Source organism: Trichosurus vulpecula, chromosome 2, assembly GCF_011100635.1.
Source record: "Trichosurus vulpecula isolate mTriVul1 chromosome 2, mTriVul1.pri, whole genome shotgun sequence".
Lineage (NCBI taxonomy): Eukaryota > Metazoa > Chordata > Mammalia > Diprotodontia > Phalangeridae > Trichosurus > Trichosurus vulpecula.
In genome coordinates this window covers 87,190,030-87,206,219 of record NC_050574.1, presented here as the reverse complement: position 1 = coordinate 87,206,219, position 16,190 = coordinate 87,190,030, and the positions used below count along the sequence as shown (strand labels likewise).

The window sequence follows — 16,190 nt, the reverse complement described above, 5'->3', positions numbered from 1 at the left end:
TTACTTTCACTTATTTCAACCATTATTTCATGAGATTTGATAACTTCTTTCTTTGAAAAAACCCTTGTTCATATCTTTTACCATTAATTTATTGAGGAATGGTTATTACTCACATAAATTTGAAACAATTCCTTATTTATTATGAGCTTGAGAACTTTATCAGAGAAACTTGATGCAAATATTTTTTTTCCAGTAACCTCTTCGCCTTTGAAAGTTTTAAGGTTTTAATTTCAGATAATTAAAATTGTCAATTTTTTCTTGCATGATGCTTTCTCACTTGTTTAGTCATGAATTTTCATCTCTCCATAGATCTGAAAGGTAATTTCTTCCTTACTCCTTTGACATAGGAGGTGAACATTTATATTGAGGTCCATATTCACATGGAGCTTATCGTGCCATATGGTGTGATGTTTTGGTCTCAATCTAATTTCTGCCACTTGATTACTATCCAGGTTTTTTTCTACATCTCTAAAAATATTCTTTTGGAAACCTGTATTACATGGCACTGAATAAGATTAATTTTTGTAGTAATGCCATTTTCATATATATTGGTCTGACTTACCAACGAGAAATATCAATAATTTTCCAATTATTTAGGTCTGCCATAATTTCAAAAAAGAGTGTTTTATACTGAGATTCATAGTGTCTCTTGGTGGAGCTTAGTAGACACACTTTAAAATATATTATAGCTTCTGAATTGATTTGAATATACTTTCATTTTAGCTATTCCTACATATCTGGTTGGTCATGTAGAGGAATGATAATCATTTGTGTGATTTTATCTTATATATTCAACTTTGCACAAGTTATTATTTCAATTAGTTTATGACTCTCTAGTGATCAAACTACTTTGTATAGTTCTACAAGTACACAATCTTATCATCTACATAAGGGATAATTTTATTTTCTCTTTACCTATGCTCCTTCTTGCTAGATCTTTTCTTATGGCTCTATCTAGCATTTCTAACCCTATACATAATGGCAGCAGTGATAACAGACATTCTTGTTTTGCCTCTGATCTTACTGGAATGGAATCTTCCCTTGTATATAATGTTAGTTCTTTGATTTAAAGACAGTTTGCTATATTAAGCAAAAGTCCATTGATTCCTATGATTTCTAGAATTTTTAATAAAAAAAAAGATTACTCGATTTACTCAAAGGTTTTTCAGCATCAACATATATTATAATGTGATTTTTACTATCTGTATTATTAACATGGTTTATTATATTTATGATCTTCCACATGCGAAAATAACTCTGGTCATAGTGCATGATCTTATGATATTGTGATAGCCATAGGAATAATATTTATCATATTTCTATCAATGTTCATTAGGGTTAATGTCTTTAGATTGCTTTCTCTGCTTTGTTACTCCCTCGTTTACTTATCAAGATCTTATTTTCATCAGAGAAAGATAATGGAAGGATGCTTTGTCTTATTACTGCAAACATTTTATATATTATTTGAATTAATTGTTCTGTGAATGACCGATGAATTTCACTAGTATATCCCTGAGGTCCTACAGTTTTGTTTTCCTTCAGAAGCGCATTTACGATTTTTGCAATTTCTTGTAGCCAAATTCCAGAATTATCAGGTCAAGGAGAAAATACTGCAAGCAGCAGAAAGAAATAATTTAAATATCATGGAACCACAGTCAGGGTTACACAGGACCCACATTAAATGATCAGAGGGCTTTGAATATAATATTCCAGAAGTCAAAGGAGCTCTGATTACAACCAAGGATCAAGTACCCAGCAAAATTAAGCATAATCTTTCAAGGGAGGAGATGGATATTCAAGGAAATAGAGGACTTCCATGACTTCCTGATGAAAAGACCAGAGCTCAACAGAAAATTAGATCTTCAAATACAAGATTCCAGAGAGGCATAAAAAGGTAAACAGGAAAGGAAAAATATGCTGTTCAAAAAGGGCAAAATGTTTACATCCTTACATGGGAAATGGATACTTTTAACTCTTGAGAACTATATCTTCATTACAACACTTAGAAGGGGTATACAGAGACAGAGACTTAACCTATAGGAAGTAACAGAGGAAAGGGGAAAGAAAAGCGAGGGAGGCTGACTAAGGGAAGTGGTGGTCAGAATCGAAACACTAGTGAGAAGGAAAAGGGAAAAAGGAGAAAGAAAAGCATAAACAGGTGGGAAAATAGGATGGAGAGAAAGACACAGCAATCATAATTTTGAAAGTGAATTGAATGAACTCTCTCCATAAAGCAGAAGTGGATAGCATAATGAATAAAAAAAAACATAATTCTACAATATGTTGTTTGCAAGAAACACATTTGAAGAAGAGAGATACTCATAGAGTAAAGGTAAAACAGTGGAAAAAATATATTGTTCTTCAAGTCAAGTTAAAAAAACCAGAGGTAGCAATTCTGATTTCAGACAATGCAAAAGCAAAAAATAGGTGTAATTAAACGAAATAAGGAAGGAAACTACATCCTGCTAAAATGTACCATAAGCAATGAAGTAATATCAACACTAAACATATATGCAACAAGTGGTACAGCATTCAGATTCTTAGAGGAGGAGTTAAGGGAGTTAGAGCAATAAATAGATAGCAAAACTATACTAGCAGGGGACCTCTTCTCAGAACTAGATAAATCTAGCCTCAAAATAAACAAGAAAGAAGTAAAGGGGGTGAATAGAATTTTAGAAAAGTTAAATAGTGTAGACCTCTGGAGAAAACTGAATGGAGATAGAAAAGAATACACCTTTTTCTCAGCAGTACATGGCACAAACAAAAAATGTGAACATGTATTATGGCATAAAAACCTCACAATCCAATGCAAAAGGTAGAAATATTAAATGCATCTTTTCCAGATCATGATGCAATAAAAATTACATGTAATAAAGGGCCATGGAAAGATAGAATAAAGATTTATTGGAAACTAAACAATCTAATCTGAAAGGAGTGGGTCAAACAAAAAAAAACACAGAAACAATTTGTAACTTCATCGAAGAGAATGACAATAAAGAGAAAACAAAACAAAACTTATGGGATGTAGCCAAAGCAGTTCTTAGGGGAAATTTTATATCTCTAAATGCTTACATGAATAAAATGGAGAAAGAGGAAACGATAGGATTGGGCATGCACGTAAAAACACTGGAAAATGAACAAATCAAAAATCCCCAATTAAATACCAAATTTGAAATTCTGAAAATCCAAACAATGATTAATAAAATTGAAATTAAGGAAACTATTTAGCTAATAAACAAAACTAAGAATTGGTTTTATGAAAAAAAAATGAAATAGATAAACCTTTGGTTCATTTGATTAAAAAAAGAAGAAAACCAAATTACCAGTATCAAAAATGACAAGGGTGAATTCACCACCACTGAAGAGGAAACTGAAAGAATAATCAGGAGCTATTTTGCCCAACTGTATGCCAATAAATCTGACAATCTTAGTGGAATGGATGAATACTTACAAAAATATAAATTGCCCAGATAAACACAAGAAGAAATAAGATACTTAAATAACCCCATTTCAAAAAAAAAGAAATTGAACAAGCCATCAATTGTGGCGTATGTTTGAATTTTGTTTCCATAGAGATTATATGAAAATATGATTTGAAGCCATAGTGGTAGTCAATTGTAGGAGTTTGGCCACTAGATAAATCAGCATATCTAAAAGGCACTCTTGGAGGCCTTTTCCTGTATCTCAAAAGAACTGCCAGGCCAGGTGTCAATCACAAAAGGATAAAGCCCATTAAATCCAGACTAGGTATTAGATAATGGGTCTTTTATCACTGATATCCTGAGTTTGAATCTTCAAACTCATGCTTTGGTCAATTCTCTTTAGCAATTGAGAGGGATCCTTTCTCATGCTATTTGATGCAGACAAAAGGAAAGGAAATTAAAAATATAAAGAATAAAGTGTATGTGGATGAGAAGGGAAGGGGGTATCGAAATGTGGAAATGAAAAGATGTAATCAAGGGGTGGGGTTTAGTGAGCACTGAAATGCTGTCCAATGGGGTTCAAGGCACAAAATTCAAATCTGGATGAAAGAGATTTGTACCTAGTTTAAGTGTGCTTGGGACAGGTTTAGAGGCCAAGTCACCAGTCAAATAATGATGTGAAATAAAAATCTTTTTTTTTCTAAATTCACTCATGGCCAGATGAAATTCTTGGTATTTCTGACACAATGGACTCCCTCAGAAAAAATCTCCAGAGCCAGATGCATTCCCAATTGAATTCTACTAAACATTTAAAGAACAATTACTTACAATACCATATAAACTATTGCAAAAATACACAGAGAAAGAGTCCTAAGAAACTCTTTCTGTGATACAAATGTGATGCTGATACTGTAAGGGATGACTGAATTTTGTTTCCACAGAAATTATATGAAACGTAATTTGGGGTCATACTGATGGCTATTGTAAAAGACAAAACTCCTTGTAGAGGGGAGTAGTGGGGGGATATTGGCCACCTATTAGTCAATATTTCTAAAAGGGGACTCCTGTTCTTTTGTTGTGAGAACACCTTTTTCCTGTGTATCAAAAGAACTGCCAGACTAGATATGGCTCACCAAGGAAGAGGCCCATTAATCCAGATGCTGTCTTAGATAATGGGACTTCTTATGGATATCTTGGGCAGAACCTACAAATCACAGCTTTTGTAAATTCTCTTAGCAATTGAGAAAATTCCTTTCACATCCTATGGATGATGCAGACAAACTGGAAGGAGAGTACAAATATTTATAAAATAAAGTATAAAGAAAATGAAGATGAAAATGGTGGAGGGAATTGAAATGTGGAAATGAGAGAATGAAGCAAGGGTGTAGACCTACATGGTGGTAGGGTTATGTGTTTTCAGATAGGATGTGAACCCTGGAATGCCTGATCAATGGAATATGAGGAAGGAAATGTGAATTAGGATGAGTTTTTAAAAACTTGGTAATTGTCTGAAAGGGGGTATATCCTTATGGGTCTTACTGGCTAAGAAAAAGAGTGATAGATCATTGGAATTGGTTAGGTATATAAGACACAGTAGGCAATGACTATAGTAATGTACTGTTTCATAAACCCAGACAGCCTAGCTATTGCAGTAAGAATTCGCTATTTAACAAAAACTGTTGGAAAAAATGGAAAATGTCATGGCCAAAACTAGGAATAGACCAAGATCTTACATCGTATACCAAGATAAGGTCAAAATGGGTACATGATTTAGATGTGAAGGGTGAGACAATAAGAAAATGAGGAGAGGAAGGAATAGTTTACCTGTCAGAACTGTGGAGAATGGAAGAATTTAGGACCAAACGGGAGATGGAGAACATTATGAAATGAAAAATGGATAATTTTGATTACGTTAAATTGAAAAGTTTTTGCACAAAGTCAATGCAACCAAGATGAGAAGGGAAACAGAAAGACGGGAAACAATTTTTATAGCCAATGTCTTTGATAAAGGCCTCATTCCTAAAATCTACAAAGGAATGAGTCAAATTTCTAAGAACACAATTCATTACCCAACTGATAAATGCTCAAAAGATATGAACAGGCAGTTTTCAGAGGAAGAAAATAAAGCTATCTACAATCATGTGAAAAAATTCTCTAAATCACTATTGATTAGAGAAATGCAAATTAAAAGAACTTTGAGGAACCACATCATATCCATCAGATTGTCTAACATTACAAAACAGGAAAATGATAAACGGTGGAAGAGATGTGGAAAAATTGAAAGACTTCTGCATTGTTGGTGGAGTTGTGAATTGATCCAACCTTTCTGGAGTGCAATTTGGAACTACGCCTAAAAAGCTATAAATTTCTACATATACTTTGACCCAGCAATACCACTTCCAGGCCTCTGTCCCAAAGAGATCATAAAAATGGGAAAAAGGATGCACATGTACAAAAATATTTATATGAATTCTTTTTCTGGAGGCCAAGAATTGGATATTGATGGAATGTCCATCAATTGGAAAATGGCTGAACAAGTTGTGGAATATGAATGTAATGGAATATTATTGTTCTTAAGAAATGATGAGCAGATGAACTTCAGAAAAACTTGAAAAAAACTTACATGAACTGATACTAAGTGAAGTGAGCAGAACCAGGAGAACATTGTACACAGTAACAGCAACGCTATGCAATAACCAGCTTTGATTGAATTAAATCTCAGCAATATAAGCATCTAAGACAATTCTAAAAAGACTCTTGATGGAAAAATGCTATCCACATCCAGAGAAAGAACTATGGAGTCTGAATACAGATCAAAGCATACCATTTTCTCTCTCTTATTTTTTTGTTTCTTCTTTCTCATGGTTTTTCTCTTTGGTTCTAATCCTTCTTTACAATATGACTAATGTGTAAATGTGTTTAATATGATTGTACAAGTAGAGCCCATATCAGATTGTGTGACATCTTCAGGAGGGAGAGCTGAGGGAGGCAGAGAAAATTTAGAAAGCAAAATCTTATAGAAGTGAATGTTGAAAACTAAAAATGAATAAATAAATAAATATTTGAAAAAGAAATCGTGAATTAAAAAAAAAGAAATTGTTTATTTTTGTTAATCTGGCCATCTTGTATGTTTGCAAATATTCCTGTCTTACCTCTAAATTATCAGTTGATTAATATATAATTGGCCAAAGCAGTGGCTATTAGACATGGACGATTTCTGATTTTTTTGGCATAGTTCTATATGGATACCAAGGATAGTTGTACCAATTCGCCATCCTGCCAACTGAGCATTAGCGTTCCTACATTCACAAAGTATCTCCAAGATTGACAGTTGTCATTTTTTGTCATCTTTACAAATATTCATAGTAAAAAAAAATTAAGCCTGGGTAGTTTTAATTTATATTTCTCTTACTATTAGTGATTTGGATCAAGTTTTCATGTGGCCACTTATTCTTTACCATTCTTTTCTTCCTATCTACTGACCCATTTATTTCTTGTGTTAATTACATATAAATTTGAGATATCAGACATGTATCATTGATATTTCATGAAATATTTTCTATTCCTTTTTTCTTCCTTTTATTTTGATATGTAGGGAGACAGACAGATAAGATATTTAAGGGCTTATTAGACAGTCAGAATTATGCTAAGTGCTAGCAAACAAATAAAAACAAACTAGTCACTCCCTTCAAAAATCATACACTTTAATAGGGGAAAACAACACATAAAGGAGAGATAGAAAGGGGGGTACGGGTTGAAATATAATTGTCTGGAGTGGGTGGCCTGGGTGGAGATAGGTAATAAGTGTTGGGTAGGCCTGGGACAAAGTAAAATAATGCCAGAGCTTCATTATCAATGTCAAGGAGAGTTATAGGAGTAGAATCCAATTTTCCACAGGATTGGGAAAGGAAGAAGTAGTGAACTATATTCTTTATATTTTATAATTTTTCTCACTCTTATTTAACAGATTTCCCCTACTCATAATTATGAAAGGTACCAGATCTTGTTCTCATCTCATTATTTTTATAGAGTGAATTTTTATATTTAGCCCACCTAATTCATTTTGACCTTACCATGGTACACAGTATGAAAATTGAAACAGAATTTCTACCAAACTGCATTCTAGTTTTCATGGTTGGACTTCTCAAAAAGAGAATCACTCCCCTTGTAAATCATATTCTTGGGTTTACTCAACATAAGATATTTGTTTTAAAAGGTTTATTCTTTATCTTGGACTTTTTCTTTATCTACTCTTCTGTTTTAACCACTACCAAATACATTTGATGTCTGTTGCTTTATAATATAGAGTCTGAGATCTGATAATGGCCTTTATTTATATGTTCTCTGATTATTTCCCTTGAGACTGGACCTTTACATTATCCCAACGAATTTCATCATTATTTTATCTGATTCTATAAAATACTTCCTTGATAGCTTGATTCACACAACACTAAACCTATAAATTAAAAGAACATTACCATTTGATTCTACAATTTTTTATGTCTACCTTTCCTTTTGTAAAAAATAAAAGTTATATAAACCTTATGCTTCTTCCTGGTTAACTCCCAGATATTATCTGTTTTTTGTCACTTTGGATGGAATTTCATGACTCAACAAGCATTCATTAAGTACCAGGAAATGTGCTAAATACAAAACAATGTGCTAAAAACAAAAATGAAACAGCTTCTACAGATAGTCTATCTATACCCATGTAAACACCAGACAGACAGAAAATAAGATCTTTAAAGGCATAGAATATTTCATTCTTATGATTTCATCTCTGGCACCTTGCACAGTGCCTAGTAAAAAGCAGGTGTTTAATAAATGCTTGTGGATGGATCAAAATTTCATTCAAATAATGAAAAGCCGAAAACATCTAAAGTGTGTGTGTATGTGTGTATGCTTATATATAGGTACATACATAGATATATACTCATACTAATATATATATATATATATTGATATAGATATATATGCACACAAATATATACTCACTTATGTGTATATGTGGATATATATGAGTATATATACACATCCTATCATGTACATATACACAAATATATAAAAATATGCATAAACACATATGAATACACACATACATACAAGGCAGGGAGACCACCTTGGAGGCAATTTCAGTAACTGAAGTGACAGTTGGTAAGGGCTTCAATTGGGACAGTAGATATGTGGGTGGAGAAGAGGGGAAGGATATGAGAGAAAATGTGGAAGTAGCATCAATTAAGACCTAGTAATTGATTGAATAAAGGAGATGAGGAAGAATGAAGAACTGAAGATAGCCCCAAGATTGCAAACTTGCATACCTGGGAAAATGATGGTTTCCTTAACAGAAAAAGAGACTGTGGGAAGAGGAGTGAGTACTAGAGGAGAGAATTAATGAATTCTGAAAATTTAGATCAGGAAAAGACCTTGGAGTCTATCCCCCTCACTTTACAGATGAGGAAACTGAGGAAAGGGAAGTTAAATGACTCATCCAGGGTTCTGTTTCAGACAAAAAAGGAACCCAGGTCTTCCTGACTCCAAGTCCAGTGGCCTATCTATGCAAGTTGAATCTAAGATGACTAAGGGATATCCAGTTTGAAATGTCCAACAATTAATTAGTGATGTAAGGCAATAGCTCAAGAGACCAAAGTTGGATACAAAGATCTTTTTTATCATCATTCCTTCCTGGTTCTTGTTGGTACTGTACAGAAATACATGATTTGTTCATTATGTGCAGGGATATAAATTTTGAATCCTGCTACCTTATTTCTACCTGTGTGACCTTCGGTGAGTCACTTAATGTCAGTGAGCCTAACTTTTTCATCTATAAATTCAGAGAGTTGGACTAGGTGGTCTCCAAAGTCCTTTCCAGCTCTAAATCTATGACCCTATTATCAATTAGTTTCTTCACTGATTCTCTGGGGTTTTATTAGTATACCATCATGGCATCTGTAAGTAGAGATAATTTTGGCTTCTCTTTACTAATATGCATATCCACAATTTCATTTTCATTTCTTATTGTTATAACTAATATTTCTAGAACAAGATCAAATAATAGTGGTGAGAAGGACCATATGTCCCTTTGCCCTCTTTCTTCTTCCCCACTCTTCTTTTCACTGTCCTACTTTTCTACTCATTTGGATTCTGGTCTATCCCTTCTTTTCCTCCTAGGACCTTATTTTTCACATCTTCCTCAGATCCCACACAGGCAGACACCCCAGATATGGGACCAGCTTATACTTACCTAAGTGTTTCCAGTTTAGAGTTTGAATTTCTTAGTCCCACACAAAGGTTGTCCACGCATGCACTAACAAATGAAGAGCAAAACAGCGTGAGCTCCTTCAGGTTCTGATTGTTCTTGACCACAAAGAAGAAATCTTGCCAAATACCATCAGGTACATCAGAAGTAGAAGAACTACAGGAAGAAATGAGAGGAGAACTTTACTGTGCTTATCAGCGGCAATCAAGTTGCCTCCTGATATTAATGTGCGTGCATATTTATATGGAAAAATGTAAAGGTCGTATATCAAATTCCAGCAATTCTCAGGCAGAGAACAGGTGGGGTTAGATGCTAGGGACTCTGAAGGCCAGTGCATGTGAGACAAATCCAAGTACTAGATACTGCCAATTCCATCAGCCTCCTCCTTACCACCTTTTCCCTTTGTCCTTCTTACTTCAACCCCCGTATGCTCAGTGGCCATGCTGACATCAATGTCTAGATCAGTTAGGTTGGGTGGAGGATGAAGAAACCTGACCTAAGAAAGGAGAAGAAGATCTCTAAATATCTAAAATGCTAAGAAGCCCAAAATTTATAATGATTGACTCAGTCTTTCAGGAAGTGAGGGAACCTAATTATAACAAGAGCTCTCTCTAGGGCACAGTCATTGGAGAATCTGTAATAGGGAACTGCTATGGGGTTAAAAGGATGGACAGCAACTCCCAGGGAATTCCAGTAGAAAGGAGATGGCATCCCCAGGTGATGCTGAGAGATTAATTAAATTCCTAAGGCTTCTATTAATGTATTCAGCCTATAACCTTAACTTTGAAAAAGATAAAGGGGTAAAAAAAAAACTATTTTTCTAAACTTCTGCCACCACTGCTCAGGTTTCATTTTTTTATTCTTTTCCCCTTCTACGACATCTTTATATTTGAGAGTTGGATGTCACACTGGGCATCCCACTTTCCTAGATATGCCCCTCGGAGAAGGTTCTCAGGATTTAAAAAGCATTTTAGAGAGGAGTAATGTACAAGGAGCCCAAGGATATCAAAAGTATAGAATTCAATCTCCTTGTGAGCTTTTTCCTTTGTATCTCCAGAGTCTAACCTAATGCTCTGCCCATAGTTGATAGCTAATAAATGAAATCTGACATCAAAGATAAAGGAGTCAGAAAGTGATAGATGAATATAAGACAAGACTGAAATCAAAGAGCTTAAGAGGAAGAAACTCAGAAACCTTAAGCATGAGCAGTTAGAGCAAGACAGATGATATTAAGACAGAAATGAAGATAAGCACCAGAACATCTAAATGAGTCCAAAGGTACCCGAATTTAAATTATGACAAAAGAAATGGAACAAACTCTTAATGGGGCAGAGGATCCTGTGGATTACTAAGAGAGGATGGAAACACAGTAGAATGTTAATGGTTCAAGAGAGACATAAGAATGATGAAAAAAAATTATGCTTTGCACAGCAGAAATAATTGTCAAAAAGGAAAAAGTTGAATCCACTCATCAGATTCTTCAAAGAAGTAAAAGGAAAAACAACTGATTAGTAATGCAAATATAAAGAAATTGAGGACAATCTGAAAGAAGAGCATAAAAAATGCGATAACATTAAAAGAAACCACGATTTATGTAGAAGCAAAACATTTTGATCTCAAAGGTGGCACAAGTAGAGACAATTTCAGGTTTATAGGCTCCTAGAAGAACACAGGTCAAAATACAAGGAAAAACATAATAAAAGTACTCAGTTGAGAAGAGAGAAAACAAAGTACCAATAAAAAACTCTGTAGATAACTTCCAGAAAAAAACCCTATGATGAAAACTCCAAAGTGTAAACTGGTTAAGTTTAACAAGTGCAACGCCAAAAAATGCAAAAACAACAACAACAAAAAACTCTGCAAATAACCAAGACTAAGACCTTGAATTACAAAGGAAATGAAATCTTAATATCACAAGACTAATAAGGACTCACAAAAAATGCAAAAAGGAAAGGAATCATGTGATCCAAAGAGCAAAAAATTCAAGATTCAGCTGAAGGTGACATAACCTGCACATCAAAGCCTAATTACCAATAAAAAACCCATCAGCTCTTCAATAAGAGAAACATTGGAAACATTCCTCCAAAAAGATAAATGAGATGAGAAGAGATTAACTCATCCAAGGTCACAAAAATTAGTGAAAGGAAAACAGAGCCTCCATCCTAGGATCCAATCTTGTTCGGTGAATGTGTTACTTAGCCTGGTCCTTACTGTATTCTTTTCATCTGTACATACACTCTTCTCCCTCCAACACCAATATAGCCAGAGATACTCTTACCCCAGTCTTGCCTCTCAAGTTACTTTCCAAAACTCGGTCTTTGTTCTGTGGAAATTGACCTCATTCCTCTCTGCCCAACTGAGAATTGTAACTGACTAAGATTTGAGCCTCAATACCCTTCCAGACTTCTCATACCTCCAGAACTTGTGAGAGAAAGTCCTGTATCTGGCATTAAGTAATTTAAACTCAAAACCAGGAATGGGGAGGCCATTCAGCTCTGACTCACTCGGCACCCCCAACTTTTCTACCTAATCCAAAGCTCAGGAAGAACATGGAGTTCTGTCTACCTTTATACAGAAGCTCCTCTTCTGTTCCCAGCTCTGGAGCTCCTAGAAAGCTGCCCCCCCAAACCCCTTACACCTGCTTCATTGCACCATATGCCTTTCAAACAATGGGAGCTATTCCTTTCCCTTGCTCTTAATATCAATAAATAGATATAGTATTTATATAGTGTTTTAAGGTCCACAAAATACTTTACAAATATTATCTTCTTTATCCTCACAACCCTGGAAGGTAGGAGTTATCATCCCCATTTTACAAATGATGAAACTGAGATGGGCATGAATTGATTTGTAGATGGTGACAGGGTCACAAGGCTATTGTCAAAATAGCCAAAACAATGAATTAATGAATGATTGCCCAGAAACACTGTCTCCCCCAAAATGAGCCTGGGTAGCGCCTTTTCTGGGTGGTCAGTTTTTCTGCTGCTTTTGTAGGTGTTGTTCCTCTCCTCAGGGAGCCTTGTTAGCCCCTTTTGGGGGTGACCAGTTGTTGGGCTGCTTTTTTCGGAATTGTTCCTATCCTCAATAGCTCCTTGTCCAGGTACCTAGTTGTCCTGTTCTTGTAGGGCTCTTTCCTTTCCTCAGGGTGCTGTCTCCACAGTCCTTGAACCATATCTGGCCACTCATCCCAGATGACTCTGGAAGAGAAAGTGAGACTGGTGATTTTGCTCAGCCCTTCTTCACTCAAATCCTCACTTTGCAGGTCATAGCATCACCTTCCTGAAGTCACAGTTCTCTTAGAGAACAAAGGACAAACAACAACATCCACTGTGCCACCTACCTGCCTCTAATGAAGCTGCCAGGCAGGGGCTACCAAAGACAACTTATTTTCCCCAAAAAAGATGGCTTCTAATGCATCTGCATGATGACACACTTTAAAGGCTTATTTTAGCAGGAAAATGACCTCCTGCTGACCCATCTTATATGTGCAAGAGACTCCAGTGTGTGAAGTACAGAACAAAAGGCCCCTACTGAATATTAGCTTGTTCTCTCCACCTCCAGGGTGGGTTTCAGAGTCTGGAGACTGGCTGAGGAGGCTGAAGGTGAATCTAAAATTCTGCCATGACCAAGCAAAAGCATCTTTGGTCTTTATGAGCCCATTGTCACCACTGCAAGGCAGAGTCTCTTAGGGGTCAGCCAAGGACATGATGAACAGGTTGCTATCACTAACAGGCCTAAAGTTAGCCATGGGATGAGGCCTGCTCTCCCTCACTTCCCTTCTTCCTGCTTTTGACCCTCAATTTGGGACATTCTCAAAGACTGAAAAGCAGAGAAGTGGTGCCACAATGCCATTCGCTTCCTTTCCAAAAACTGCCTGAGAGCTCCCAGAAAAGGAGCATTTGTAGCACACACTAGAGATGGGATCTTTCCTGTACAAAAAAAGAAAAGTTGGTGGACACAGACCTGGAAATTTGCATGACTCAACCCCCATTGCCTCCCTCCCAGTTCCTTCTCCCTACTCTACAGGCCCTCATTTATCTAAACAGAATATCCTTTAATTAATCTCAGTTGGGTATAGACATCTGCACATAGGTTTGGTCCTTTTCTTTTCCTGGCATAGTTGAAGATGTAGTACCAACTCTCAAGGAATCTCTTTGCTGCCAAACAACTTTCATAGCACTAGGTCAATCTGGCTTGCCTTTAGTGAAGTTAACACACAAATAGTGGAAAAGAACATCATCTTAGTTTTCCACACAGGCATGGGGAAAGGTAAAGTCTGTTAAGTGCCTGATTTTAGACCCTTTGTTCCAAAATTCTGTGTTCCTAAAGTAAAGTTGAGTGAGAATCTAGGTTAGACACATGTTCAAAGTTGAAAACTGAACACTGCATTAACCCAAAGATTCATAGTTCCATCTGTCTGCAAAAAGCCTAGTAAAGTCTTCAAAACATAAAAAAAGAAGATACTTACAAGGAAATTCTCTGTATTCCAGGGCAGTGCTTAATGCAGAAAGCTGTACTCAGGATTTCATAGTCAGAGTAAGGACATAATTTGATTTCTTGGACGTTAACTAGTGCCTGTGTCACAAACTCAGCATCTTGAGTCTCATATAAAAGAGAATACCAATTTGGAAAATTAGATTCAGAAAACAAGGATTCTTCATAATTTCTATTGGTTTCTCCCTCAACCCAATGCAGTAATTGTGACTTGATTTCTGGGGACATTCTACATCTGAACTTCCTGTCCAGCTCCCTTGATGTCTGTGCATTTAGGAATCCAAACAGGAAACGCACCACCAGGACCACAAAGCTGGCGTCATGCTGGCTACACTCCTTCAGAAGTTTTTCGATATCTGGAATGGAGGAGTCAGGGCTCTTTATCCTTTCTTTGTCTGAGCTCATCAGATAGAACATGGCAGCAAAAAACTCTTGGAAACTCAAGTGAATGAAGCTATAGCAGTTTTCACAGTCACTATCTTTCTGAAAAATGTTCATATCTAAGAAGGCAGAGACATCAACTGCCTCTAAGTTGTGTCTCCTCAGGTCCTCCTCCTCAAACAGCAGTTTCTTTCCCCAGATCCCCTCAGCAGCCAATCCACAAAGGCTCCTGAAGTGCTGATGTATAAAGTCTTTGTCATCAGGTATGATTAAATTTGAGAGATAGCACATATACAAAGCAGTGGTAGTTTTCAAAGCCTGGATGGGATCTTGTCCTCTCTCGTCTTGTTGTTTCAGGCAAGTACAGACAATCCAGTTCATCAGGGGAACAGAGCACATGGTGAACAATGCATCATTGTCCTCTAATAAACTAAAGGCTTTTTTGCCTAAATCTTTATCTCTGAAAAATTTGCAGAAATACTCCTTCCTCTGCTCTACAGAGAAACCCAGGATCTCCACATGACGTGGATTCTCTAACAAAGGACTAAATTTCCCCAGAGCAGTGAGTCTTGTAGTGAGCAGCAAGGAGGCTTCAGGGAGCATAGTTTTCCTTAGTAAACTGCTCAGCAGGATGGGCACTGGCCTCGGCTGCTTCCAGTCTTTGCACAGATCATATCTGTGCTCATTACAAGGGAATTTCAGTTCATCTAAACCATCAATGATGAACAGAAGTCTTTCTGGGTGGGACATGATCTCTGTCATGGGAGCCTGAGGTCCAGGCCAATCACTGGCAATTAAATCAGCAAAATTCATTTTTCTCTCTCCTAATGGGTTCAGTTCTCTGCAAGTGAGGTAGAAAACATAGTCAAACCTCTCCTGGTAGAGTTTTCCCTCTGCCCAGTCCAACATCACTTTGATGGCCAGTGTGGTCTTCCCAATACCAGCAGCCCCCTGTAGCACAACAGAGCGTGGTTGGGTGCCTGTGTTCTGATCAGGGTCAAATAAAGCTGATACCACTATAAGCTGTCCTTGCTTCTCCATGACCTTAGCATGTTCCCATCCTTGGACTAGAAGTTCATGTTGTTTCTGCTCCTTGTAACGGTACTTCCGAAGAAGCAGCAACTGTGTGAATCGGTGCTGAAAGAGCTCTTGCTCCCCAGGACGAGAGTTCCTGTCCCTCATGATCTGGAATTTCTCTCTCATTCGTTCTTGGTACTTTTTTCTTTCATCTAAAGTCATAACAAACACAGTATGGAAATGTTCAGGATTAAATATGCTAGGGTAGCTTTGGGGAAAATCCCTGAGATAATGACTTGGGCATCATTGTTCCCAGAACCCATATGGTGGTGAAGTGCTATCCCTGGGCTCTACCCTTACCTTATATCTGCTGGTGTCCACAGTAAGCCACAAAACCCTATCTGTACCTCAAGTTCACTGATCTTTCTGAAACACAACTTTGACAGTATCACAGGCTGGATCAGAAGCCTTCAATATCTCTGGCTTGTCCATGGGATAAAGTCTAAGTTCATTTCACAATTCGAGGCCTTCTTACTTGTCCATCCTTATTTCCTCCCAGTTTCCCCAAATATACCATGAGCTTCCTACCCCCTAGTCCTTGGTTAATGTTAAGCCACCAA

At 36.6% G+C, this 16,190-nt stretch overlaps 1 protein-coding gene across 1 annotated transcript in view; it reads right to left on the bottom strand.

Annotated features, from left to right (window-relative positions):
• The window catches only part of LOC118835520 (NACHT, LRR and PYD domains-containing protein 12-like), a 54,461-nt gene that overhangs the window by 25,774 nt on the left and 12,497 nt on the right, over nt 1-16,190 (bottom strand). The window contains exons 3-4 of the mRNA XM_036742710.1: nt 14,147-15,782; nt 9,664-9,834 (exon numbers count right to left, since the gene is read on the bottom strand). Of these exons, the coding sequence (XP_036598605.1) occupies nt 9,664-9,834; nt 14,147-15,782 (1,807 nt within the window). The remainder of the gene's footprint in view (nt 1-9,663; nt 9,835-14,146; nt 15,783-16,190) is intronic.